The following is a 25,148-nucleotide window of genomic DNA, read 5'->3' as shown; positions in this document are numbered from 1 at the left end:
ATTAGAATAAAAGAAAAAATAAGAAAACGGATACGCGAAGTTTAAAAGACAAATTTGACAAAAACAACAAATTTAGATTTAAAAATTGATTAGTAGAAGACGACATCATAAAATCTCTCTCTGGATTATATTCCTTTTAACAATCTATCAATATTTTCCTTTTAACTTTCTATTCTTGGTATTCTCTCTTATCCTTTCTTTCCGCTTATTCGGAAAGTACCCGATATTTATTCTAAAATAGACGATTTGTTGTTCTGGTCGAAAGCAAAGGTTAAAAAACCAAATTTTAAGAAAGTATCAAATTGCAATTAACTTATTAATTACTCTTAAACTAAATATGTGATTGAGGTAAACTAATAAATTACTCTTTTCACACTAATAAATGATTTTTTATATCAAATAATTATTCTTTCTATGATGATCAATTATTTATCTGTACTAATCAATTATTCTTTCTATACAAATAAATTATTTTTTGTATATTAATTAATTATTCTATCTATAATAATCAATTATTTCTTCTGCATTAATCAATTATTATAAACTTAATAGAAACTCATGTATAAAGAACTCAATAAAGGCAACTTTACAAAGACAAACTCAATATAACAAGCCAGATGGAATCGATTAAAGCACTAATTTTGCACGGACATTTATTTTACATTATTATTAAAATACAAACTGAGGATCAACCGAAGTTAATCCTGGAATCATAGATGGAGCTAATTCTCCTCTCGGAGCTACTGGAGCTGTGATCGACCGCTCTCTTCTGATCCTTCATCAAGACTAACCCTTTTCTCGGGGACAAAATGGACGTTCAGATTGCTTTCTCTTCCGACGAAAGCACCGTTATCCGTGTTCCCCTGATAAGGATTCCCAGGATTTGAACCTTGCTACCCTGGAAATTTCCTCTGGCCGTTGATACCAGCTCCAGTAGTAACGGGTTAAATGCAATCAATATTATTTTGTTTGTCCAGTTCTCAACTCATGATACAACTTTAACTTGGGTTGAATGAACTAGGCTATGGTTCTACATCCTTGGTGGGTTTACATTATTCTTTCTATACAAATAAATTATTTGTGTATATTAATTAATTATTCCATCTATAATAATCAATTATTTCTTCTGTACTAATCAATTATTCTTTCTATACAAATAAATTATTTGTGTATATTAATTAATTATTCCATCTATAATAATCAATTATTTCTTCTGTACTAATCAATTATTCTTTCTATACAAATAAATTATTTTTTATATATTAATTAATTATTCTATCTATAATAATTAATTATTCTTTTTATACTAATATTCTTGAATTTTATTTGACTGAAATCTATCAAAAGCATAATTTTATGAATGTCCTTAAAATATTTTGGTAGGCTTGGCATAAAATTTTAATTTATTGATTTTTAATGCCTCTGTCCGGGTCCAAAGTAATCATCTCCTTCTTTTTTATCAGAACTATATCCACTTGAAGCTGTTGTTAATTTAGAACTATATCCACTTGAAGCTGTTGATAATTTATAACTATATCCACTTGAAGCTGTTGATAATTTAGAACTATATCCACTTGAAGCTGTTGTAAATTTAGAACTATATCCACTTGAAGCTGTTGTTAATTTAGAACTATATCCACTTGAAGCTGTTGTTAATTTAGAATTATATCCACTTGAAGCTGTTGTTGATATGGAATTATATCCACTTGGAGCAATAGTTGATTTAGAATTATATTCAGTAGGAGCTATAGTTGATTTAGAAACATATCCAGTTGAAGCCATTGTTGGTTCAGAATTATATCCACTTGGAGCCATTGTTAGTTCAGAAACATATCCAATTGGAGCCGTTGTTGGTTTAGAAACATATTCAGTTGGAGTAGTGGTTGGTTCAGAAACAGATCCAGTTTGAGTCGTTGTTGCTTCAGAATTATTTCCAGTTGGAGTAGTAGCTGGTCCAGGTCCAGTGGGTGTGGTAGCTGCACCAGGTCCAGTTGAAGCAGTAGGTGCACCATAATAATAATATGAATAATCATAAACATAATCATATAAATGTGTAGAAGGTAGATTTCTCTTCTCCTCAGGTGATAAAGGTCTTGTAAAATTCCCTCCAGTTCTGAAAGGTATTTGATCACTTCTAGAAGAGTCATAACCATCAGCAGGTTCATATGTGTAATCCCATCCTTTTAATTCATCTAAAATAAACTAATGATGAAAAGTTTGGTTTCATAATATACGGTTTAACCCGGAACTTTGGAGACATCCAAAATGTCTTCAAAATTATGGGTTAAACTGTAAAAGACCTAAAAACTTGCCATTAATGAGATTTTAAAAGTAAAGCCTCAAGTCTTTACAATTAATAAGTCTAATACTACTGCTGAATGTGACGGCTTCTGATAGGTTCATATTTATATTTTAAAAGTAAAGCCTCAAGTCTTTACAATTAAAAAGTCTAATACTACTGCTAAATTTGACGGCTTCTGATTGGTTCATATTTATATTTTAAAAGTAAAGCCTCAAGCTTTTACAATTAATAAGTCTAATACTACTGTTAAATTTGACGGCTTCTGATTGGTTCATATTTATATTTTAGAAAATATTAAAAATAAAAAGTAAAAGAATTTGCAAAAAAAGAACAAAAAAATAATTTATGCTTAAATTTTACAGTGTCAGAAACTAGCAAAAGGTAGATTTACTCATGTATATTTGAAAACTCAAACTTCGAGAATATCATTTTTTTTCATAATTTTGACACTTAATTTAATTCTCAAGAGTTAAATGTAAATGTAAAAAATACTTTTGACAAAATTATCCGGCTTCACTAAAGACCAGGTAAAAGATGAGATAAGTCCAGCAAACCGGTTTTACCTAAAATCAAGTCTAGCTAAAACTGGAGTCTCCACATTGGTTTCAATTGAGCTTAAATAGACGCTAAAGCCGGGTTTTTACTCGGGTTTAAAGGAACTGTAAGCGTAATTTCAAGTGACTCTTAATTCAAAGAGGGGAATGCCGATTAACAATGGTACCCGTAAAACCTTTGTGTGTGAAGTTACATGTAAACGCTTGCAGTCAGCTGAAAATGCCGGTGTGTGTGTGTGCTGTCTATGTACAGTGTTCACTGTACATGTCTCAACTCAATCTAGAGCCAGCGCCCACCGGCATTTTCAGCCGACAACAAGGGTTTACATATATCGCTGTACAGGACGAACACACAACGGTTTTAAGGTTTCCGTTGTAAATCAAGCTTTCCCTTCTGTTCTTGAAACTTGAAAATAAACAATTGTCAAATCTTGAATTTTTTATTTTAATTTGTATAACTTTATATAACTTTTATAATTTTTTATCATGTATCTAGTTATGCAAAGAAAAATCGATTGAAAAAAAGAAACACTTGAAAGATAAAATACCTTTATCAGAAACCTCTGTGACATTTTTGTCAAATTTCTCCCACCCTACAACAGAACTTAAAAATATATTTTATTAACATGTTTAAGGGTTTTCTAAAATATTTAATGTATGCAATAATGAGGTTTTTCACAATATTTGTGTAAGAAAAAAAAGAAAATTTGCAAAATGCTCTCAATTTCAACACTTTTAAGATAGAAAAAGACGTAAAGAGACACGTACTCATTAAAATTGGAATTGATTTATCCAGGTTTAGACATATAGCATACCTGCAGGTTTAACCAAATATGTTTTAGCGTTTATATTTGCTGCAAGGAAGCAAATCAGTGTCAAGATTAGAACAGACACCATTCTTTAGGGAACTTAAAATTATCATGTAATTAAACATGGTAAACGATGAAAGATTTCAATGTAACATGAAATATACTTTAGTTTGACGTGGTGCAATCTTCTTAACATAGATAAATAAATAAACATAGATAGCTTATTGTTTCCATAGATAAATAAATAAACATAGATAGCTTATGTACGCAAAATCACCAAGAATTGTACAGTCCGTGAATTCATACTTCTAGGGGTCATAGTGTACTTCAATGATAAGCGGGGTGGTTTAGTGTTTTAATGGATTTCATAATAGAGTGTAAAATAACTCCGGGAATGGAACTATTTGAACAACAATATTTCACTGTGCAATATATCATATTGACGAGAACTGAAGAAGGACATGAGACTGACTAAACCTAACTTAAATTTCTCTCTACAGAATTCATCGTACACCACAAGTACTCAATGACATAAGAACAGCCAATGTTCACAACCGACCTAGTTAATCTGTATAATAGGAATATCTTTAAAACATCACTGTTCATTTATATCTTTCAAGATGAAAAATGTCGTCTTATGCGTAATCTTTCTTTATCTATGCTTTTTAATTTACAAATTTTTTAGAATGAACTTTGTTAAACAAAAAGGATGAGACTTCAGACACGACAAAAAGAAATTCAATTTTATTTAATTTACAATTTATTCCCATAAAAGAGTTTATGATAAAAAAAAAACATCGGAAAACTGTGATAAGAAATATTTGACCTAATGAAGCACAGTTTGATCTGTAGAAAACTATGATAAAATTCTAAGTAATAGATCAATTATACACGACGTCACAAGTGTCAAATATAACAAGAAAAACGAAATTTTCTCACATTAGTTGACATGGTTTTCAAGATTAATTTAAAAAGTTTAAAAGTAGAAATTAAAGAACATATAAAATTAAACTTTTATTACAGTAAGATAAGCACTTTATTCGAAAATCCTTAATATTATTAATAATTTTTTTCGGACACAAAAACTATGTTGACACTTATGACGTCAGAATACAGCTGTACTGAGAGTGTACAAATTCTACGTTGCCATCTATTGTACTAGAATCTGTTTGAGTTTATCTAATAAAACTTTAAGATATGGCTGAACAGAAATGCCAGGATTGCCACAATTTCACAATGAATATTGGTGAATGAATTATTTATAATTGTAAAATGCATTATCATATAGTAAAAATATCACTGGACTAGTAGCAGAAGAAAAAGAAGGTAAACGCGAAATTATTGGTACCATTTTGTGACCCCATAGCTCATCTTTTTTGTTTATAAGTATGAAAATAGCTATATTTTTGGTTACATGGATTGTAATTCAAAACTTGTTCTTCTTGATAACTTTTTATAAGAAATGTTTTGATTAAAAACATATATTTAAGATTGCAAACTAACTAACGTAAGATTAGCTGATTAGTAGGAATAAACAAATTAACAAATTTTCTAGATTATTTATTCATTGTAAACAATTTGTAAATAAAACAGTTTAAATTGATAAAACTGAAAAATAATAATTGTATAGATCATGTGTGACGAACATTAACCAAAAACAATTAAAAGATCAGACCACAACATTTATAATTTGCACCATCCTATATACAAAACCTTTTGGCGGATTTTCTTTATTTTTTCCGCACCCTGGTTTGTGTGGAATTCTGTAATTAACCAACCAAAGGTTTAAAAATGCTTACCATCATTATTACTTCATTCACCATTGTACAAAATTTTAAAAACAAAAAAGATTCGAAAAAATTTTGTGTTATTTTACCAAGATAAATTGTACACAATGTATTACAAATACAAGTACAATTTGAAATGTGATGATATATCTTAGGGGGGTTAAAGAAAGTCCATCCCAAACTAGGGGACGGGGGTCATGATTGTTAAAAGAGAACCACTGAAAGAAAGTCCATCCCAAACTAGGGGAGGGGGGTCGTGATTGTGAAAAGAAAACCACTGAAAGAATGTCCATCCCAAACAGGTTCTAGTACATGGATGGCAGCGTAGTTTTTGTGTCCGACAAAACTATTAATAAAAGTGATTATTATGAAATAAAGTGCTTATCTTGCGGTAAAATAAGTTCAATTTTATATATTCTTTATTTTCTGTTTTAAACTTTTTTATTTAATTTTAGAAAACATGTCAAATAATGTGAGAAAATTTCGTTTTCCTTGTGACGTCGTGCGTCATTAGTCCAGTTCTCATATTGCCACCTATATTGTACTTGATAATCTATTTGGCCCATCTTTATTCTAATTTTGTGATGGGGTGTTTGTGTATGGGAGTGTGAAAGTGTGTGTGTGTGTGTGAAAGAGTGGGTGATTATTTTCAGCTGTGTTTACAAAACATATTGCTCAGGAGATTAATGTTAAAACTTTAGGAATAGATTAAATATAAACACAGATATTTCACACTTTTATACTTTTAGATTAAATATAAACACAGATATTTTACACTTTTGTACTTTTAGATTAAATATAAACACAGATATTTTACACTTTTATACTGTTTAGATTAAATATAAACACAGATATTTTACACTTTTATACTTTTAGATTAAATATAAATACAGATATTTTACACTTTTATACTGTTTAGATTAAATATAAACACAGATATTTTACAATTTTATACTTTTTAGGCTAAATATAAACACAGATATTTTACACTTTCGGGTTTAAGGAATAGTTGGGATATAAACACAGATATTTTAAAGTTTTAATCTTCACAATCACCGAAAATGGCAAAAACCGTCCATTTGGTTACGTTTTGAGAATCCGTTTTTCATAATTATTAAATACGACGACGAAAAGTGTATCAAAAATTTTACAGTAAACTTATTAGATGTTTAGGAACAACTAATTTTTTCAGCATTAAATTTAATTTCTTATTCTATACGATTTTTATTGTAGAATTCTACAAATTCTTCAAATGTCGTCTTTTCAATAAAAATTCCAGAAAATCTACAGAAAATGCTTGTGAACAATGAGAGATTACAGAAACTAATAACTGAATAAGATTACTTATTTTCGTTAATATAATAGTTAATTTTTATTTTCTTAACCTGTTCCTAAACAGCTAATTAGTTTACTGTAAAATTTTTGTTTCACTTTTTGTCGTCGTTATTTAGTGATATTTAAAAAAAACAATTCACAAAACGTAACCATCCAAATGGGTGATTTTGACTTTGCGCTTAAACTTATTAAGTTTACATCACTAACACGTTGTACATGTCTCAAATGAATCCTGAAATATTTCTCCACAATACTACATTCTCAGTTTAACTACCATTCATTGTTGGTCACTCCCTTTAGACGAATGTGTGACCCAGTATGCATTAGAAAAGTATTTGTGACCCAGTAGTTCCTAAAGTTTGCGCATTACGCATTACGCAGTTTGTGACCCAGTAGTTCCTCAAGTTTACGCATTAGAAAAGTATTTGTATGATAAAAGTAAATATATTTGGTAAAATATTAGAAATTAAAACATATCTGTTAGTCTTTATCTTCAATAGAAGAAGTTATAATTGAAAACATTTCCATTTTACATACAATTTACTTAAGTTTGAAGTATATATCTTGAGCGGTGTTGAATTCTGACAATTGTTTTCCCTATCTCAGTTTAATTCTAACTTGACTAATTTATTTTTTGCACAGCCGATAGTTTGAAGGAAACCATTTTTAATCGAATAGGTAACTTTATCTATCTATCTATCTAACTAGCTGTTGAAATAGAAGCTCACTTTAAATGACATAGAAAGTCGCTTTGACTTTATTTTTGTAACTCCTTACTGAAAAAAATAACAGTATGCTGATTATAAAATTTATTTTTAACACATCAAGAGTTTTAGAAATTCTTATTATGATTAAATAAATAAATAACATTTCAGTAGATAAGAATAGAACATAAAACATTATGATTAAAGGAATAATTTACATTTCAGTAGATAAGAATAGAAATTAATACATTATGAGTAAAGGAATAATTTACAAATTAGTAGATAAGAATAGAAATAGATACATTATGATTAAAGGAATAATTTACAAATCAGTAGATAAGAATAGAAAATAATACATTATGATTCAAGGAATAATTTACATTTCAGTAGATAAGAATAAAATTAATACAACATGGTTAAGGTAATAGTTTACATTTCAATAGGTAAGAATAGGAAATAATTCATTATGATTAAAGGAATAATTTACATTTCAGTAGAAAAGAACAGAAAAATGCATAAAACAAATTATCAAAGAAAAAAGTTGTTGATACAAAAAGTTTAAATAAGATTTATGTATTGTATAGTAAGATAAGTATATGAATCCGATTTTGGAATAAAGTTCATAGATAATGTTTTTGGTATTGATAATTTACATTAAAAAAATAGTTGTTTTCTTTTTTATAATTTTTTTGCGTAAGTATGTTTAAAAAGTTAAACTAATTAAAGCAAAACAAATAATACTTTTAAATATTTTTAAATTAAAAAAAACTTTGAAAATTGTTGAATGGAATTTTCCACTTTTAAATTACGATTGTTAATTTGCAAAATAAAATATTAGAGTTAAGTTAATAATCCTAATTATAATAGATATATATATATTTGATATTTATAATTTTCTCCATTATGTTCTCTCTTATTTTTCTCCATTTAGGTTTTAAACAGCATGAAATATGTTCAAAAGTTAAACGTTTCAAAACAAAACAAAAAAATATATTTTTAATATATTGGTTGTTACATATAGAAACTGTACATGTTAGAAAGAGTCTGAAAACTGTTATTAAAATTTTTCGGTTTATTAATTACAATATTTGGTGTAGGGTAGGGTAGCATAAGAACACAATGGTATTTTCTTTATAATAAAAATACAAATAGAAAAATTGACACATTGAATTTTTCTCCATAAAGTTATTTCTTACATATCTCCATTATGGTTTTTAACAGCAAAGATTTTTTTCAAAAAGATTTGATTAACTATTTTGTAATTTGTTTGTTAAAGACATTATGAATAATTGAAATGTTGAGATTTTTTATTTAATTTTACTAGTTTTAATCTCCAGTAATATACTATTTAAGATTTAACGTTTACTATATCCCAAAAGATTATCAAGTACAAGAGGTGGCAACTGAGAGATGGATCAATTATACACGACGTCACAAGTGTCTAATATAACAAGGAAGACGACATTTTCTCACATTAGTTGGCATGTTTTCCAAAAAAGTGTAAAAACAGAAAATAAAAAAACACATAAAATTGCACTTATTATCATTATTATTAATATTTATGTCGGACACATAAAACTTTTGGCACTTGTAACGTCAGAATACAGCTGTACTGAGAGTGTACAAATTATACGTTGCCGTCTATTGTGATTGATAATCTATTGGATATCAGTGGTTTTTTTGTTGTAAATTTTTTTTAAAAAATTGTCAAGGATTTAAAATAGATAAACATACGATGCACATTCTAAATCCACGGTTAGATTATAAGCTTTGTTAGAGTGCAAATAAACACTGCACTATGATTTAAAGGTTGCATAGTCTCAAGTGAATATCCACGCGAGTTTTGCCAATAACTTCTTAAATACCAAAGCTATAAACAATTGCTTAGTGCTAAAATGTAGATGTAAAGGGCTACTGAAAAGTAAAATTTAATTAGATCAGCAAATTCAAAGCCCAGGGCGTTGCGACACTTCAAGGTCGACCCTGTCATAAAAATTGATGAACATTTTTATTAACTGCAGCTGAAAATATGTGAGTATTAGATTTTTTTGCAACATAGTCAACTATTTTGTTGACACCCTGCCTAACTCTGAACCCATCTTAGCAACAGCAGAGTCAACTATTTTGTTGACACCCTGCCTAACTCTGAACCCATCTTTGCAACATAGTCAACTATTTTGTTGACACCCTGCCTAACTCTGAACCCATCTTAGCAACAGCAGAGTCAACTATTTTGTTGACACCCTGCCTAACTCTGAACCCATCTTAGCAACAGCAGAGTCAACTATTTTGTTGACACCCTGCCTAACTCTAAACCCATCCTAGCAACAGCAGTTTTCTTATATCTGCAAGATATGGAGAAAATCCAGCTTGTTGCTGAGAAAGAAATAATATCAAAATTGTATGGGGGGGGGGGGGCCCAATGCACATGAATCCAGATTGCTATTAAAGTTGCATACATTTTCAAGAGTAGGTGTTTTCTACCTCCATCCCATGTGTTTTAACTTGCGCGAAAGCTTGCTACATTTGGATGATTGTGGGGTTGTTAAGTTTAAATAATTAAGTTAAAGTAACAAACAATTGTGTGCTTCGAAATAAATGCAAAATAAAATTCATGAATTCTCGTTAAAAAACTCACTTCTAATTTTTAATCATTATATCTAGGCAATCTAATGCCGTAACCTGATATTTTAAAAATCATTTTAGATCAAAAATTCAAAGTTTGAAATATTAAATATTAAATCTAGCAGTGACCAGCTTTTATGATTAGAAAAAGAAGTTAAACTTTGTAAATTAATAAACCATTTCATTTACTCGGCGCACAATGGAAAATTGGTTAAACCGATGATATGGAGTTCAACTCCTTTTTTGTATTCATTAATTGTGGTCCCTGGTTGCAAACATATTGTGATTCGAAGATTGAGTTTTATGCAAAGAATTATTCCCATTCTTTCCCTGTTTATTGCAGTGGATGCAATAGTAAATGCAAAATCATTTAAATTCGTAAGTTACTTAAAATAATGGATTACAAGTGCAAGGGTTTAGATAAACCTTACTAAACAGTAGAGCGGTCGGGATGATCGCTTTATACCTTTATAAGTAACACTGTACTTAAACCTCTATTAATATAAATCCAGAATTATCAATATTCAGTGGAAATCATATTGTAAAAAAAAGAATATATGAAAAAATATTCATCAGATTTGATGAAAAATTTAAATTAACACTTCTTTTCTGATTCTAGAGACACCAGGGATGTGACAAGAGATCTTTTGAAGCCAATCTGAAAAAAGATTCTAAAATTTTTAATTTAAGAATTTTTTACTGTTATAAATGCGAATATTAATATTGGCATGTATATGGGAGTAAAATGTAACTTGGTTACAAAATGTTAAATTTGATAAAAATTATTTATGAAATTACATTTAGGGCATAGTATCATTCACTTGCTATACCTTTTTTCAGGGTCCCTTTGAAGGCAGCCCAAAATCAGCTCCTAAAATATTCATTAAATCTGCACGGAGCTGTTTAGTTGTTTTTGAACGATTTGACCTTTGTTATTAGAAAAAAACAATGGTTACAACCATTGCAAATGTTTTCTTAATTTGAAAAAAATCAGAAACGATAGTTTAGACAATGATGGTTTTGATTAACTAATCGATCAGTTCATTTAAAAGAAAAGTAAAAACGATCCATAAAAATTCATTTAAAAATCCACAGAATTCGGTTCAAATGTCGTCTTTAATCCAAAGGTTTAATGGTTGCAAGCTCGTTAGCAAAAATTGATGAGAACTTTGCCATTTTTTTTAACCAAAGCTAACAACGAGTGCTTAAATGTTGCTGAAATTTAACTGTAAAAGGCTACAAAAAAGCATAATTGCGAGTTAGAGCGGTAAAATTAAAGCCCAAGGCTTTTGACAAATATTAACACGTGTTCATGTTATTACTTCAATTTTAAAGGAGCCCTGTAACTTAATCAATATAAAGGTAATTAACCATTTCGGATTTTTTGAAACACCGCCGCCGCGCCGCCGTGTTACCGGTAGTGTCGGATAAATGCTGTGTTGAAAATAACGACTCTAGCACTGAAACATTACCTTGAGATGCAGATCTTCTAACCCTCTTGGGAACTTGACTTGAAGGTAACAAATCTCAGAAAATGTATGGAAAGGAATATCTCCCACTGTAAGAGAAATGAAGTAGAATTCAAAATAATCAACTCTAAAAAACACAAAATTGTATGAAAAAAGTCTTTATATTTGAATTTGAATCATTGATAAAGTCAATATATAATTTGAAGTGCAAAGCATACGTAATACGTATTCTTACTTTTTTGTTGTTTTTTAATGTCAATTTAATCTCAATTGAACCTCAATTTCAGGAATTGCTTGCCTGATTCACAACGGTACCCTTTTAAACTTCCTATGAGAGAAAAAGACATCTGGAAAGAGAAAAAGACATCGGAAAAGAGAAATAGACAACTGGAAAGAGAAAAAGACATCTGGAAAGAGAAAAAGACATAAAGACATCTGAAAAGAGAAAATACATCTGGAAAGAGAAAAGACATTGGGAAAGAGAAAAAGACATCGGGAAAGATAAAAAGACATCAGGAAAGAGAAAAATATATCAGGAAAGAGAAAAGATATCAGGAAAGAGAAAAAGATATCAGGAAAGAGAAAAAAGATATCAGGAAAGAGAAAAAAGACATCTGGAAAGAGAAAAAGACATCGGGAAAGAGAAAAAGACATCCGGAAAGAGAAAAAGACATCGGGAAAGAGAAAAAGAGATCTGGAAAGGATATTGGCAGTATATTACATGTTTTTAAATAGAAAATTAATATATTTTCATTGCTGAAGGAAGATGTATAAAAAGGGTGAAAATCTTTTTAATAAAAATTCTCAAATCAATGCTATCCACTAGTCCTAAGTCCTAAAGTTTTCTTTGATACATTTTAAAAAAAGATTTGAGAATTTTTTTATAATTTTTTAACTCATTTAGTTTTTTAATTTTTTTTGTAAATCAAATCACTAATGTAAGACTGTAAGTCAGAACAAAATCGCCAAATAAAAAGATCAAAATATTTGTAAAAACCACTTTAAAATTGAGTTAATCAAAATAAAAATAACCGATTTTTAAAGATATATAAAAAGTTTTTTTAGCTGAAAAAACAAATTTTTTGAATTTTTTGACGGTATTCAGCGATTCAAGGCGCATCTTTTAATACCAATAGATCATCATGTTTTGAAAGAATTACAAAAATGACCTTCCCTTATGATCGTAGGTTTTTAAAACGTTAAAGACTGTAAAAATTTTCATTTTTTCAATTTTTTTTCTTTTTCTTCTTGTTACTTCCAATTTGCTACTTTGACATTTTCGATGGAATAGTTTCAGTTTATGTAAAGAGTAAAAATGATAAATTGACAGCTTCTTATAAAGAAAAAATGTTTCTACCTCATTTTTACTTTTAAAAGATTGAAAGGGTACCACCGCACTGTTGTGAATCGGACATGCAATACTATTTAAAATTCTGTCCCTGTAATAACTTGTCTTCCAAACCTAAAAGTGTGTGTAGTCTTGTAAGAAGTTAGAACAGTAATTAATAATTAATTTTTGTCTGAAACAGTTTTTACCAAGGAAAGCTTGGATTACTTTCAAATTTTAGAAACTTTCTTCAACTTTGATTTTCAAGCAATAAACCAACTTTCATTCACNAATTATGTACAATATTACCTAGCATGTTGTACAATAATATTCCTAAGGACCAGGCTGTACATGCAGAACTGTTGTACCAGCCGTACAGAAGTAATTCCGGGGGTGCATACACTCCTGTACCTTAATATACAGGGTGTCCCAGTAAACATCGAAATTATGTGATGAATTTGTAATGGCCGTTAATTTCAGCTGGTCCGGAAAGATCTAAAATCTAAATCTAAAACTTTGTTTTGGTCCTTTTAAAAAGAACATCTTCGAAATTTTTTTAGAAGTGATTGAATATACGCGCCATTCCGAAAACTTCATGCATTTTTATGACCAGACGGGCTCGTCTGTACTAATGGGTTAAGTTTTGATATTCTATGCATAGATCGTTTTGATCTAGATTTGTTCCAAGTAAATATAGGAATCATCTCTGGAAGTGAATAAAAACCGGTTTTAAAGTGAATCAGACTTTTAGACTTATAGCTCTATTTACCATCAAAGGGAATAGAGTTGTCCTCAAGGGAATAGACAGCTGATCCTAGATCTATCAGTTTAGTTTCAAGGGTCACCGGGTTTACTACAAAAAATATATTAGAAGCAACTAATCAATCAATCAAAACGAACAAAATTACAATCAATCAATCAAAAATAACTCAGCTTAGTTTCATGGGTCACTGGGTTCATTACATAAATAATCAACCAATAAATCTATCAATACAAGACCATTAGTTTAGTTTCAAGGGTCGCCGGGTTCACTTTAACAAATAAATTACAATCAACTAATCAATCAATTTATCCAAGATCTATCGGTTTAGTTTCAAGGTTCACCATGGTTCTATTCAACAAATAAATTACAATCAACCAATCAATCAATTTATCCAAGATCTATCGGTTTAGTTTCAAGGTTCACCATGGTTCTATTTAACAAATAAATTACAATCAATTTATCCAAGATCTATCGGTTGAGTTTCAAGGTTCACCATGGTTCTATTTAACAAATAAATTACAATCAATTTATCTCAGATCTATCGGTTTAGTTTCAAGGTTCACCATGGTTCCCTAGAAAATATTTTATAAGCACTCAGTTAATCACTGAATCAAACTATCTATTATTTAAGCTTCCAAAGTCACCAGGTTCAAAAAAGCAAAACATTAATCAATCAATCAATCGATAAATCCTAGATCTATTATTTAAGCTTCAAAAGTCACCAGAGCTGAAAACTTTAGAATGGTGGATATCGGGATTAAGGCTTAATCCACTCTTTTTCTTAATCTGCAGATTAAATATTGCTTGTTCTCCACTCATTTTTAATCTCCAGATTAATTATCCGATCAGGATTAAGGATATCCCATTTAAAAGTTCCCATCTCTGGTTCAATAAAGCAAAACATCAATCAATCAATCAATCAATCAACAAATCCAAGATCTATTATATTTAAGCTTCAAGAATCCCATGGCAAGTATATTACAATTATTCAATCTAAGATCTATTAGTTTAGTTTAAGGGTCCCTGGGTTCACAACAAAGCATTATCTTTTGATCCATAATTGGGTATTGGGAGATATGCTAAATTTTAAGAATTAGTGTTTTCTAAGAGCATATGCAAATGTAGATCAGAACAAAGAAATTTTTAGTAAATAAATGCTAAAACCTTATGAATTAATCCAATTTTTTAACAAAGTTATTGAATTCTATTCAACTATTCAATATTTAGCTGAGTGCATGGTTTTCATAAAAAAAAACATCTTGCTCCCTCTCTTGATGAATAAACGAAATAACCTAAAATATTTTCATCCTTGATATCTCTATGCACAACCCCGCAAGCTTCGCATTCTTGTATACTAGACACAACCTAGATACAAAATATGTAATACAAATATATTAATAATAGTACTAAGAATGATAATAATAATAATAATAATAATAATAATAATAATAATAATAATAATAATAAGATTAATAATATTCATGGCATTCTAGTTTTCAAACTGTATTCATGGCATTCTAGGGCAAAACGAGTATTTTATGTTTATTTGTTGAGCTTATTGGCTGTTAACATTAAAGTTTTTATTTATAAACCTTTATCTTTATCTGTCCAGCTGTTTAGGTTAGAAGAAGTATTTAAATTTTCAATAAATTAGTTTTTTCTAACTGTTGATTGTAAAATGAGGTTAGGGAGGTCCGAAAGGTGTACCAATAATTCTGAATAGCCTGAAACTATTTTTTTGAAATATTAATAAATATAATCTATCGGTGTCAAAAGCAAAATTATTTCTCTCAGTCCTAGATTGTTCAAATAAATTGTAAATTGAATTTTTCCACTATTGCTATTTTTGCCGAAAATCTTATATTGGAAAATATATTGAATACCTATACCATACCAAAGGTTCATTCATTACGAACAAATTTTTTTTAAAAGTTTTTTTTCATAAACATATTTCCTAGGAGATAGGCGTTCTCGTTCTGATAGCAGTCATACAAGTCTATTACGCTAAACAAATAAGAAGAAAAAATATTGAAAAAAGAAAAAAAGTCAGAAAACATCGAATACATATGCTGTTTTCAGCTTTTGGCCCGCAGGTTTTATAACTCACTTTCTCAATATGTGTATGCATAATAAAAGTCAACCGGCTACAAAACAAAGAATTTTAAACCGACCAGAATGAATTTCTCAATCAAAATTTGAGGCAAATCAGTCAATAAGTTCCTGAGTTATGATCGGACATTTAAACAAACAGGCACACAGAGATTACTACTTTATATAGATAGATCATTTTTTTAGGAACTTGTGATTTGTGATGCACCTGATCTATATACTCTTTGCATCTCCTACAGCTTTGGTAACGTTTAAGTTAAAATATAATTTTATTTTATGACAAAATTAAATTATTCTTGCTTTAGTTCAATATATTTTTTTTTGAAAAAAAGTGCAGAATTTGAATTAATTTTTTCATTTCACTCTTTTGATTTTTAAAAACAAGTTTAACAAAATTTTAAAACTTCTTTTGATCATTTATTAAACTATGTATATATATATATATATATATATATTTGTACTCCAAAATATATATATTATATATACTCGATGTACATTGAGAACTAAAAACTCAATATATAAAAAAATTACCAATTTAATTATTCAAAAAGAAAAAGTAAATAAAATAAAGAAAATGATTATTTGCCACACAACTCAAATTGTCCAATTCCTATATCTTTGCAACCTAATGGTGTAGACCTTTTATTTCAAACTTAGATTATTTGATCTAACATATTTTATGGTTAGTAATATCTCAGGTCTACTACATGGGCTAAAAGCAAAATATAGAGATTAGAAAATTCGAGTTTGTGGCAAGGACTAAATTTTGAGAATCCTGCATAGTCAAATTATATTTCCACAGAATTACACCACGGACAGAGGAAGAGACTTTCTTAATTTTTGGAGTAAAATTAATGTCAAAAATATACTTTTGGATGGAAATAGTAAACTTCATGATTTATTTTAACCGTTAATTTGTTTGAACAAAGATCGAACAATGTTCGTATACAAGTAGTTAACGCTGTCGGAAAAATAAAGTAAAAAATCATCGTTGTGTTCCACAGTTGAAAATCAAGCACTGTCCTCTATTTTAAGCTTTCCTATAAAAGCTGATTCTAAATCTATAAAATCAAATGAGAATTACTATTACAGTTTTAAACATAAAATTACCAAAAAACAGTTTTCTATTTCGATGTTGGATTCGGTAATCCCCTTCATTTTTCGCGAGCACTCAAATGAAAATTTTCACGAAAATTAGGCATTTCAATAAAATATTTACTTAGATTTTTAAGAAATGTGATAAAACGATAAACTTGAAATTATGTCTGGTTGTATTTATGTAAGGATGAATGTATGTAGGGAAAATACAAATGTTCTTGTGATTTTAAGGAGTTTGCAGTTGAGCGGAACTCTGAGTGTTTTCTCTAAAACTAACATTGATAAATTGAGCTGTATTGGTTCCAATTCAAGATTCATATAAAATATATTTTATCCTTTTATTTTGGGAACTTTACAGTGGGCCCATAAACTATGGTATAGGAGGACGACATTTGGGCATTTTTTCTTTATTTGATGTTTTTATCATCTTAAATATTCACTTACAAAATAAAATTGGTCTGTTTACATTGCACAATTGCTGTGTTTCATATTTATTGTTTGTTAAAAAAAATTCAATCTTGAAAATGGGGATAAAGATTTCAAGTTGTAGATATGACATCGTCTCAAGTTCAAACAAACAATTGACAATATTTAAACATTTGTATTTTAAGTGAATTATACCTTTTCACCTTGCTGAGATGTAGTAGGATGCAAACTTCCTGTCAATCAATTTTACTTTCAATATTCATGGTATTCTTGTTTTCAAACTGTATTCATGGCATTCTAGTTTTCAAACTATATTCATGGAATTCTAGCTTTCAAACTGCATTCATGGCATTCTAGTTTTCAAACTGCATTCATGGCATTCTAGTTTTCAAACTGTATTCATGGCATTCTAGTTTTCAAACTGTACGCTGAACGCTTGTAATTGAATGCTGAACACATTCGGAAGTTGAAACCCGTATTGGAATTTGAAATTATGCTTTACTTTTCTGCAGTTTTACAATTTCATGTTTGCTTTCATGTTTAAAGGGAGTGACCGGCAATTTATGGCAGTTAAAGTAAAGGTCTGCGGCACCAGGGTGCATGGATAGGGTTAAACAAATTTGAATTTGTGGCAAGTGTTCAGTGGATGAAGAATTTTAGATATACAAAAAATTGGCGTTTTTTATATTTAAGTTTTAAATTTAAAAAAAAAATAATCTTAAATTTCCGGGAAGAAAGAACTTTTCTTGTTTTGCCTTGTTAAGTTTCATAAATCAATTGTATCTGGAAAATGTTAACCTCTGAATCTAATGCGCACTAGCACCCAGTATACACTGTTAAAAGAAATATAAAATGCATTTCCATTCTTTCTCGACTTTTAATGATTATAATTTATATTGGACAGTTATGAGATAGATATACAGAAAGCAATTAAAGTTAAAAATTTTATTTTTAAAACAACTATCAAGATTTTATCGTTCTTTATGAATAAATTTATTGAACAGTTTTTAACAGGTCCTATAAGCTGTGCCGTGACAAACTCCTGAAAGACAAACTCCTGAAAGACAAACTCCGGAAAGACAAATTCCGGAAAGACAAACTCCTGAAAGACAAACTCCTGACGATACAAACTCCTGACGAGACAAACTCCTGATGTCTTTCAGGAGTTTGTCTTTCAGGAGTTTGTCACGGCGCCCTATAAGCAGTTTTAATGCAAAGAAGTATGTGATAATAACTTGTATATACATAATGAATTGGTATTGTTTAATCTAATTAAGATTTTCGAAGTTGTATTGTTTGTTTTTTATTTATAGCAAAATTTGAGATACTTTTTTATTAACTTTTTATTAATGAGGTATGCCCAGCTAGCTAACAAGACTACCATGCTTTAAATCTAACGAAATGTTCGATAATTTTGGTTTTTCTGGGAGTGAATGTTCAATACATAATATTGTTGAAAGTAAATCCGGGGAATTTCCTTTGGGTAACTTTGGCCCTCAATCTGAAACCAAAATATATTTATAAAAAGGGGAAAAATATAAAGTATCAAGTGTTACATAATTAAGATTTTGTCATTTTTAAAACAAATATAAGAAAAAATTATAAAAATCAAAGCATCGTTAGTCGTTTCTGTTACTGTTACTGTTACTGTTACTGTTACTGTTACTGTTACTGTTACTGTTACTGTTACTGTTACTTTTACTGTTACTGTTACTGTTACTGTTACTGTTACTGTTACTTTTACTGTTACTGTTACTGTTACTGTTACTGTTACTGTTACTGTTATTGTTACTGTTTTTGTTACTGTTACTGTTACTGTTACTGTTACTGTTACTGTTACTAACAAAGCCACCAACTCAAATTGAACATTAAAAAAATAATAACAAAAGAAAATAAGAAAGAGATAAAAAAACAGTGGATTTTGATATTCTAAAAAGTGTAAATATCTGGAAATGAAAACTCAATAAATATTTCATGAATTCAAGGTGTAGGTAGCGAGAGAAGAAAAGAATTCTAAAGAAATGCATTAAATAAACTTTATTATTCTGTGAACACACAAAGTGTCTTATATCACAAACAGAGGCTTTAATTAGAAATTCTCTCTTAAAGCAAAGTCTCTAAAAGTAAATTTTCAACTTTTCTCAAAAACCTTTGGAAATGGCTTGGGGTTGTTTTATTTACTAATACAGGGTTTCCGACAAAGGATCAGACTGTAAAGACGACCCAAAACTCTAAAAATATGACGATTTGAAGGTTGATTTTTGGTTTCTGCATTCAATTGAGCATTTTGATGGTTTACTAAATTGTTAAGTTTAAACTGATCATATTAGCAACTACAAAACTAATCTTAAATCAACAATATCCTAGAGGAGCCTAAGAAACTTATTGCTCCTATTATTATTTAAATTTAATGAATTTGCATTTTAATGCGATATAGTTTATAATATGATAAATACGTACGTCTCATGTGACCAGAACTTTCACAAATGGCAGCCATTGGTGGGAATTCTGGTCACGTGATACGTATAAATAATTTTATCAATTATATCTTTTATGAATGAAAAGTTATTAAATTCAAATAATAGAAAAAACCTAAGTTTATTAGTCTCCTCTGGGATATTATTGTTGTTGACCTACTATTTGTATACAAAATTTTATACATATAGATTTTCGCACAGAAATAAACCAGTTTTGGCTTACAAGGAACCCAAAATACAAGAAAATGGAGTTAACAAATTCTGTACTATATCGTCTCTGAAGTGAGTTACCATGTAGTTGTGTTACAATGTAAAGATAAATATGTTTACTCTTTCTTTAGTTCTCTTCATAGTTTAGATTTTTTAGAGGAGAGTGCAGGGGAAACAAATGGATCGAATGCGTAAGATTTATGTTTTAAAAATAGTTAAAAAATATGTTTTAAGAGACCCATAATACTGAGGAATGGTAAGACGACTTTTGGACACAAGTCATCATCTTAAATAATCGAATAGACATGAAGCACAAAAATTTTGGCCTCTGCCTCAGGGTTATTGTGAACGAAAACCCATTAAATCTTGTAAAGATTACATTAAGTGTTCTATCTGTTATTGTTAAGTTATCTATGCTACTGGTGATTGATATATTTACTTAATTCCAGTATCAAATAAGACCGCATAAATGTCGTCTTCATATTCCACAGTATTCCGGGTTATACTGTACCTGTCCCCAGGATTGTACTGTACTGTACTGTACTGTATACCTGTCCCCAGGATTGTACACGGTTTTTACAGATTTGTTTAACTGCTACTTTATTCCCATCTTCAATCCTTCACAAAACATTTTAGTTCTATCAAAACAGAAAAAAATAAAATGTGATACACAGGGTGTCCCACGAAAACCTTAATAGCTCCCCCCCCCCCCCCTCTCTAGATTGGTTGATTTAGCACTCTAATTACACTTTTACCTTAGAACTTCATATAAGAAGTAGAAACTTAACAGACTTAATTTTTTTTTTAAAGAAAGTACGGTCGCTTTGCCAGTTGCAGTGTTATAAAAAATCTAAAACTTTATTGAGAAGATAATTTTTCAAAAAATTACATTTTGTAAAGCCCTTAAAAATGAATATATAACTGTTCAGGAATATAGCTGATTAGGGTTTCCAACGCAAGTGGATTTTACTTGCGCGACATTGAAAGCCTAGTCTTCAGCGCAATTATGCGCAATTTAAGAACAGTTGCGCGCAATTCCGCGCAACGGAATTCCGATTGGAAACCCTCACTGAAATACATATAACCTTGAAGAAAAAACTTTTAACTTCTTCTTCTTTCTTTTTAAAGTTATAATAAAAAAGATAACAATAGAGTATCAAATAATAACAATAAATATAAGAAAGAAGTATATTGGAAAAAGAAAAGTTTTAGGTTTCTAAAATTGCACATTTTGGGATAAAAATGTCTTTTTGGAATATATTGCATCAATTCCCGGTATTGGGCTGCACAACAATACAATACAACTCCATCATTATTTATAGAATTTACTTTCAAGAGGGATCTTAGTAAAATCTTTATCCCACCCCAAAATTAGACACAAAGGGAAGGTAAAATTTATGAGACGTCACACTGGTGAGACTTTGCCACCTCGTAGCTCCTATAGTTTTGATTTTGTGTACGAGCATGAGATTAGCCAATGTATCCGAGCTAAAAACTTTAGAATTGGATACCCTTAATCCTGATCACTTAACTTGAATATCCATTGTGGAAAATTTTGATTTTATCTTTAATCCGCTCTTGTTGGATATCGCATTTCTTACTTACTACATGTAATAAAGATACGTTTCATATTTCAATTTTATCAGGAATATACTTTAGCTTAATGTGATCCGACACTGCAAACTATACAAACTACACAGAAATTTATGGGACATTACTAGTTCGACTTTGAAATTTTGTAGCTCCTCTAGTGTAACAAAAGCAAAGGAAATGAGTTTCCCGTTGAAAATTGCTTATTTTCTTTTGTGGTTTCTTTAAAGAAGTGGCAGGAGATTTCTGCAATGGAGGTCAGAATTTAAAAGTTTTAAACTAAAAAAACGACGATATCTTCCGGATAAGGGTTTAAAGGGTAATGTTGTGTATCAGGCATGCCCGTAAATCATATGAAAGGTCAGTGTCACTTAATTACACAAGTACGGTCACTTAATTACACAATTACAGTCACTTAATTACACAAGTACAGTCACTTTCAAGTGCATCATGTAAGAACTAAAAAATTCCTAAGTGCAGAATAGACCGTTCCAAAACCTCCCCGGCCGATTTGTTTCTCTAGTCGATACTTCCGGTCGAGATCTAAGCTAACATCCGGTTGAGGGACAGACATCTCTTGCTGGTCAGACCGCGCTGATCGCTGACATCCTTGGACACAGGTCATAACTGAAAGAAAATACTTATGAATGTTTTTTGTAATATCAAGGCAAAGAGGTAGGGTTTCCAATGCGCAAGTGTGCAATAGTACCGCAAAACTTCTGCAGCTGCAGTTGGCCTATCTGTCACGCACCTCTGCCCCTTTAGTAAAAGTAAATTCAACCTATATGAAGAATAAAGTCTGACCGCGTCAACCTTGTTGCACCGGCTAGTCCTGTCCATAGAGATAGGTACAGTACAAACTGGGACCGGAAAGGTTGACCCGGCTCGGAAATTCAAATGTACTACGGCTGCCCGTGCTGTAGAAATAAAAAAATCGTCTTATTGCATGGCATAACGAGAAATCGTATTGGTTCGACAAAAAGAATATTTTCCAGTGTCTCTGTTGTTACGGATAGAATTTAGCCTGTCCTGTTAATGCTTTAAAGGAATTGTTTTTATTTAATCTTTTAGTTGGAATTACTGAAAGTAAATTGCATTTAAGATTGAAATATTATATGTTTTCAAATTGAAACATTATACACGGTGGACTAAGCCAGTGGGGTCGGTCAAATAGGCCTAGGATTAGGCCTGGTACTGTAAAAAGTCTGAACGCGCCATGGGAGTTGTCATAGTTAGCCCTCCGACGGGACTATGCCAAGAAAATTGACCCCTGTCGTATGGTAGTCTGGTTAGGGCGACGTACTGTACCATAGGATCGGGTCAGTACACGCTGTTATCTGGCAGGTCGGTACAAACTGGGCAGGTCCTGTTCGTATTCAAATTTATTACGGCCCAGAGTGTATACACGTTTTCAATTTTAACTCCTCCGAACAGAGAGGTATTGAGATTAACAAAAATGTTTTTAATTTCTGATACATAATCTGATGATAAGATAAAAATATGATCTTTTAATAAAGAAATTGAACATTAAGGTTCGTCTGTGTTTAATCAAGAAAATGCGACTAAAAACGAATTAATATTTTTTAGGATCATGGCATATCAGTTTGTCTAACACCGCATACATCACCTATGAAGCTTTAAAAACAAAACTACTTGAGGTTTTTACAGATTCTGAAAGTAGATTATGTCTAGAACCACCATGTATATTTTTATAAATATTTTATGTATATATAGCTAATGTATTTTTTTATCTTTTATTATTTGTCATTGGCTGTAAACTGTCTAGGGCTCTGAGAGTACCATTTTATCTTTCAACAATTCTTTGTATTTAAAGTTTAAAAGTTATAAAACATTGGTTCAAAGGTATTTAAAGTTTAAACGTTATAAAACATTGGTTCAAAGGTATTTTTTCCGATTTGTTAATTCTACATTGATTAATGTATCATATATAATATATCATTGATTAATGTATCATATATAATATATCATTGATTAATGTATCATATATAATATATCATTGATTAATGTATCATATGATGATCTTAATTAACTTTTAAGCAGATTCTGGATTGCCTAATAATCTCCCGAAAACCTTTGAGTCAAACGCCTTTCTTTAGTCTAAAGATTCTAAAGATTTAATCAGTTTTATAATTGAAATATTTTTACGAATCTACATGCTGGTTCTAGACGTACATAGTATACTTTAAAAATCTGTGAATTAATTGACATAGGTTTCTAAATTCATATTAAGAATATTTAAAGCTCCAAAACTAAAAACGCCTAAAAAGGCCTTTAAACCGGTCGAAAAAAAAGAATATTTCATATAACCCCATTTATATATCGTAAATAAGGAATCCTAAAATTTCAAGCAAAATCGGAGACATTGACCACAAAGTGTGGTTATTAGGCATGGAATGACCTTAATCCAACACTCAGAGCCTTCATATTGTCAATTTTAAAATTAATTTTTAAGGTAATAATCTATAAAAAAAAGTCAATTTATAATCCATTCAACAGTTTAAACCTAATATTATGAAATTATGTAAAGTAGAATTTTCTCTGTAGTGGTTTATCTGGAAGAGTTTTATGAGTGTAGCGTTTTATCTGGTAGTATTTTATCTGGTACCGTTTTACCTGGTAGTATTTTATCTGGTAGCGTTTTATCTGGTAGTATTTTATCTGGTAGCGTTTTATCTGGTAGTATTTTATCTGGTAGTATTTTATCTGGTAGCGTTTTATCTGGTAGTATTTTATCTGGTAGCGTTTATCTGGTAGTATTTTATCTGGTACCGTTTTATCTGGTAGTATTTTATCTGATAGCGTTTTATCTGGTAGTATTTTATCTGGTAGTATTTTATCTGGTATCGTTTTATCTGGTAGTATTTTATCTGGTACCGTTTTATCTGGTAGTATTTTATCTGGTAGCGTTTTATCTGGTATTTTTTTATCTGGTATCGATTTATCTTGTAGCGTTTTATCTGGCAGCGTTTTATCTGGTAGCGTTTTATGAGTGCAGCTTGTTATGAGTGTACATTTTTATGAGTGTAGTGTGTTATGAGTATAGGGTTTATCTAGGTACAAGTACATAGATTCAGCATAAGGTAAAACGGGAGAGTACACCAGATAGATTATCCCTGGCTTTATAAAGGCTTACCTTCTTTATACACTGTGCATTGAACGTTTGTGTTTAACATTAATATCTTTCATCTGAAAAAGGAAAACTATTTAAAAAAAGTTGAATAAAAGTCTATTTGCTAGAATTCTAGTTATAAATCGCTTAACAAATTTTCTTTGATTGCATTATCTAAACCCGTCTTATAGTTCTTGTTTTTTTCCCATTTTCATTGTTTATTCTGATAGTTTTCTCCCCTTCGGCTTCCTTCCCCATCTATCTGCTGTCTTCTCCCACTTTCTTTCTCGAAGAAGCAATCAATTTGAAAAATGGAACACATTATCTTTCTATCTATCTATCTATCTATCTATCTATCTATCTATCTATCTATCTATCTGTCTATCTATCTATCTATCTATATATATATCTATCTATCTATCTATCTATCTAT

At 30.0% G+C, this 25,148-nt stretch overlaps 3 protein-coding genes across 3 annotated transcripts; all 3 read right to left on the bottom strand.

The window, feature by feature from the left end:
• Positions 1-1,391: 1,391 nt before the first annotated feature.
• LOC111703440 (flocculation protein FLO11) lies at positions 1,392-5,142 on the bottom strand. The gene is made up of 4 exons (XM_023475378.1): positions 5,080-5,142; positions 3,672-3,764; positions 3,405-3,449; positions 1,392-2,192 (listed from the first exon to the last, which is right to left on the bottom strand). Exons 2-4 carry the CDS (start codon positions 3,751-3,753, stop codon positions 1,414-1,416), a joined length of 906 nt encoding a protein of 301 aa, XP_023331146.1. The 5' UTR covers positions 3,754-3,764; positions 5,080-5,142; the 3' UTR covers positions 1,392-1,413.
• A 4,505-nt stretch (positions 5,143-9,647) lies between these two features.
• LOC111703439 (serine/threonine-protein kinase pim-3) lies at positions 9,648-15,584 on the bottom strand. The gene is made up of 7 exons (XM_023475377.1): positions 15,570-15,584; positions 14,968-15,040; positions 13,682-13,765; positions 13,222-13,323; positions 11,589-11,674; positions 10,947-10,987; positions 9,648-10,774 (listed from the first exon to the last, which is right to left on the bottom strand). Exons 1-7 carry the CDS (start codon positions 15,582-15,584, stop codon positions 10,732-10,734), a joined length of 444 nt encoding a protein of 147 aa, XP_023331145.1. The 3' UTR covers positions 9,648-10,731.
• Positions 15,232-24,808, bottom strand: LOC111703441 (serine/threonine-protein kinase prk-2). The gene is made up of 6 exons (XM_023475379.1): positions 24,740-24,808; positions 22,056-22,212; positions 20,547-20,613; positions 18,786-18,809; positions 17,504-17,541; positions 15,232-15,679 (listed from the first exon to the last, which is right to left on the bottom strand). The coding sequence occupies exons 1-6, from the start codon at positions 24,777-24,779 to the stop codon at positions 15,601-15,603; spliced, it is 405 nt and encodes a 134-aa protein (XP_023331147.1). The 5' UTR covers positions 24,780-24,808; the 3' UTR covers positions 15,232-15,600.
• Positions 24,809-25,148: the final 340 nt, after the last annotated feature.

This window comes from Eurytemora carolleeae, unplaced genomic scaffold (genome assembly GCF_000591075.1).
Source record: "Eurytemora carolleeae unplaced genomic scaffold, Eaff_2.0 scaffold512, whole genome shotgun sequence".
Lineage (NCBI taxonomy): Eukaryota > Metazoa > Arthropoda > Copepoda > Calanoida > Temoridae > Eurytemora > Eurytemora carolleeae.
Note: the sequence above shows the minus strand (reverse complement) of the source record. Positions and strands in the feature narration are given on the sequence as shown.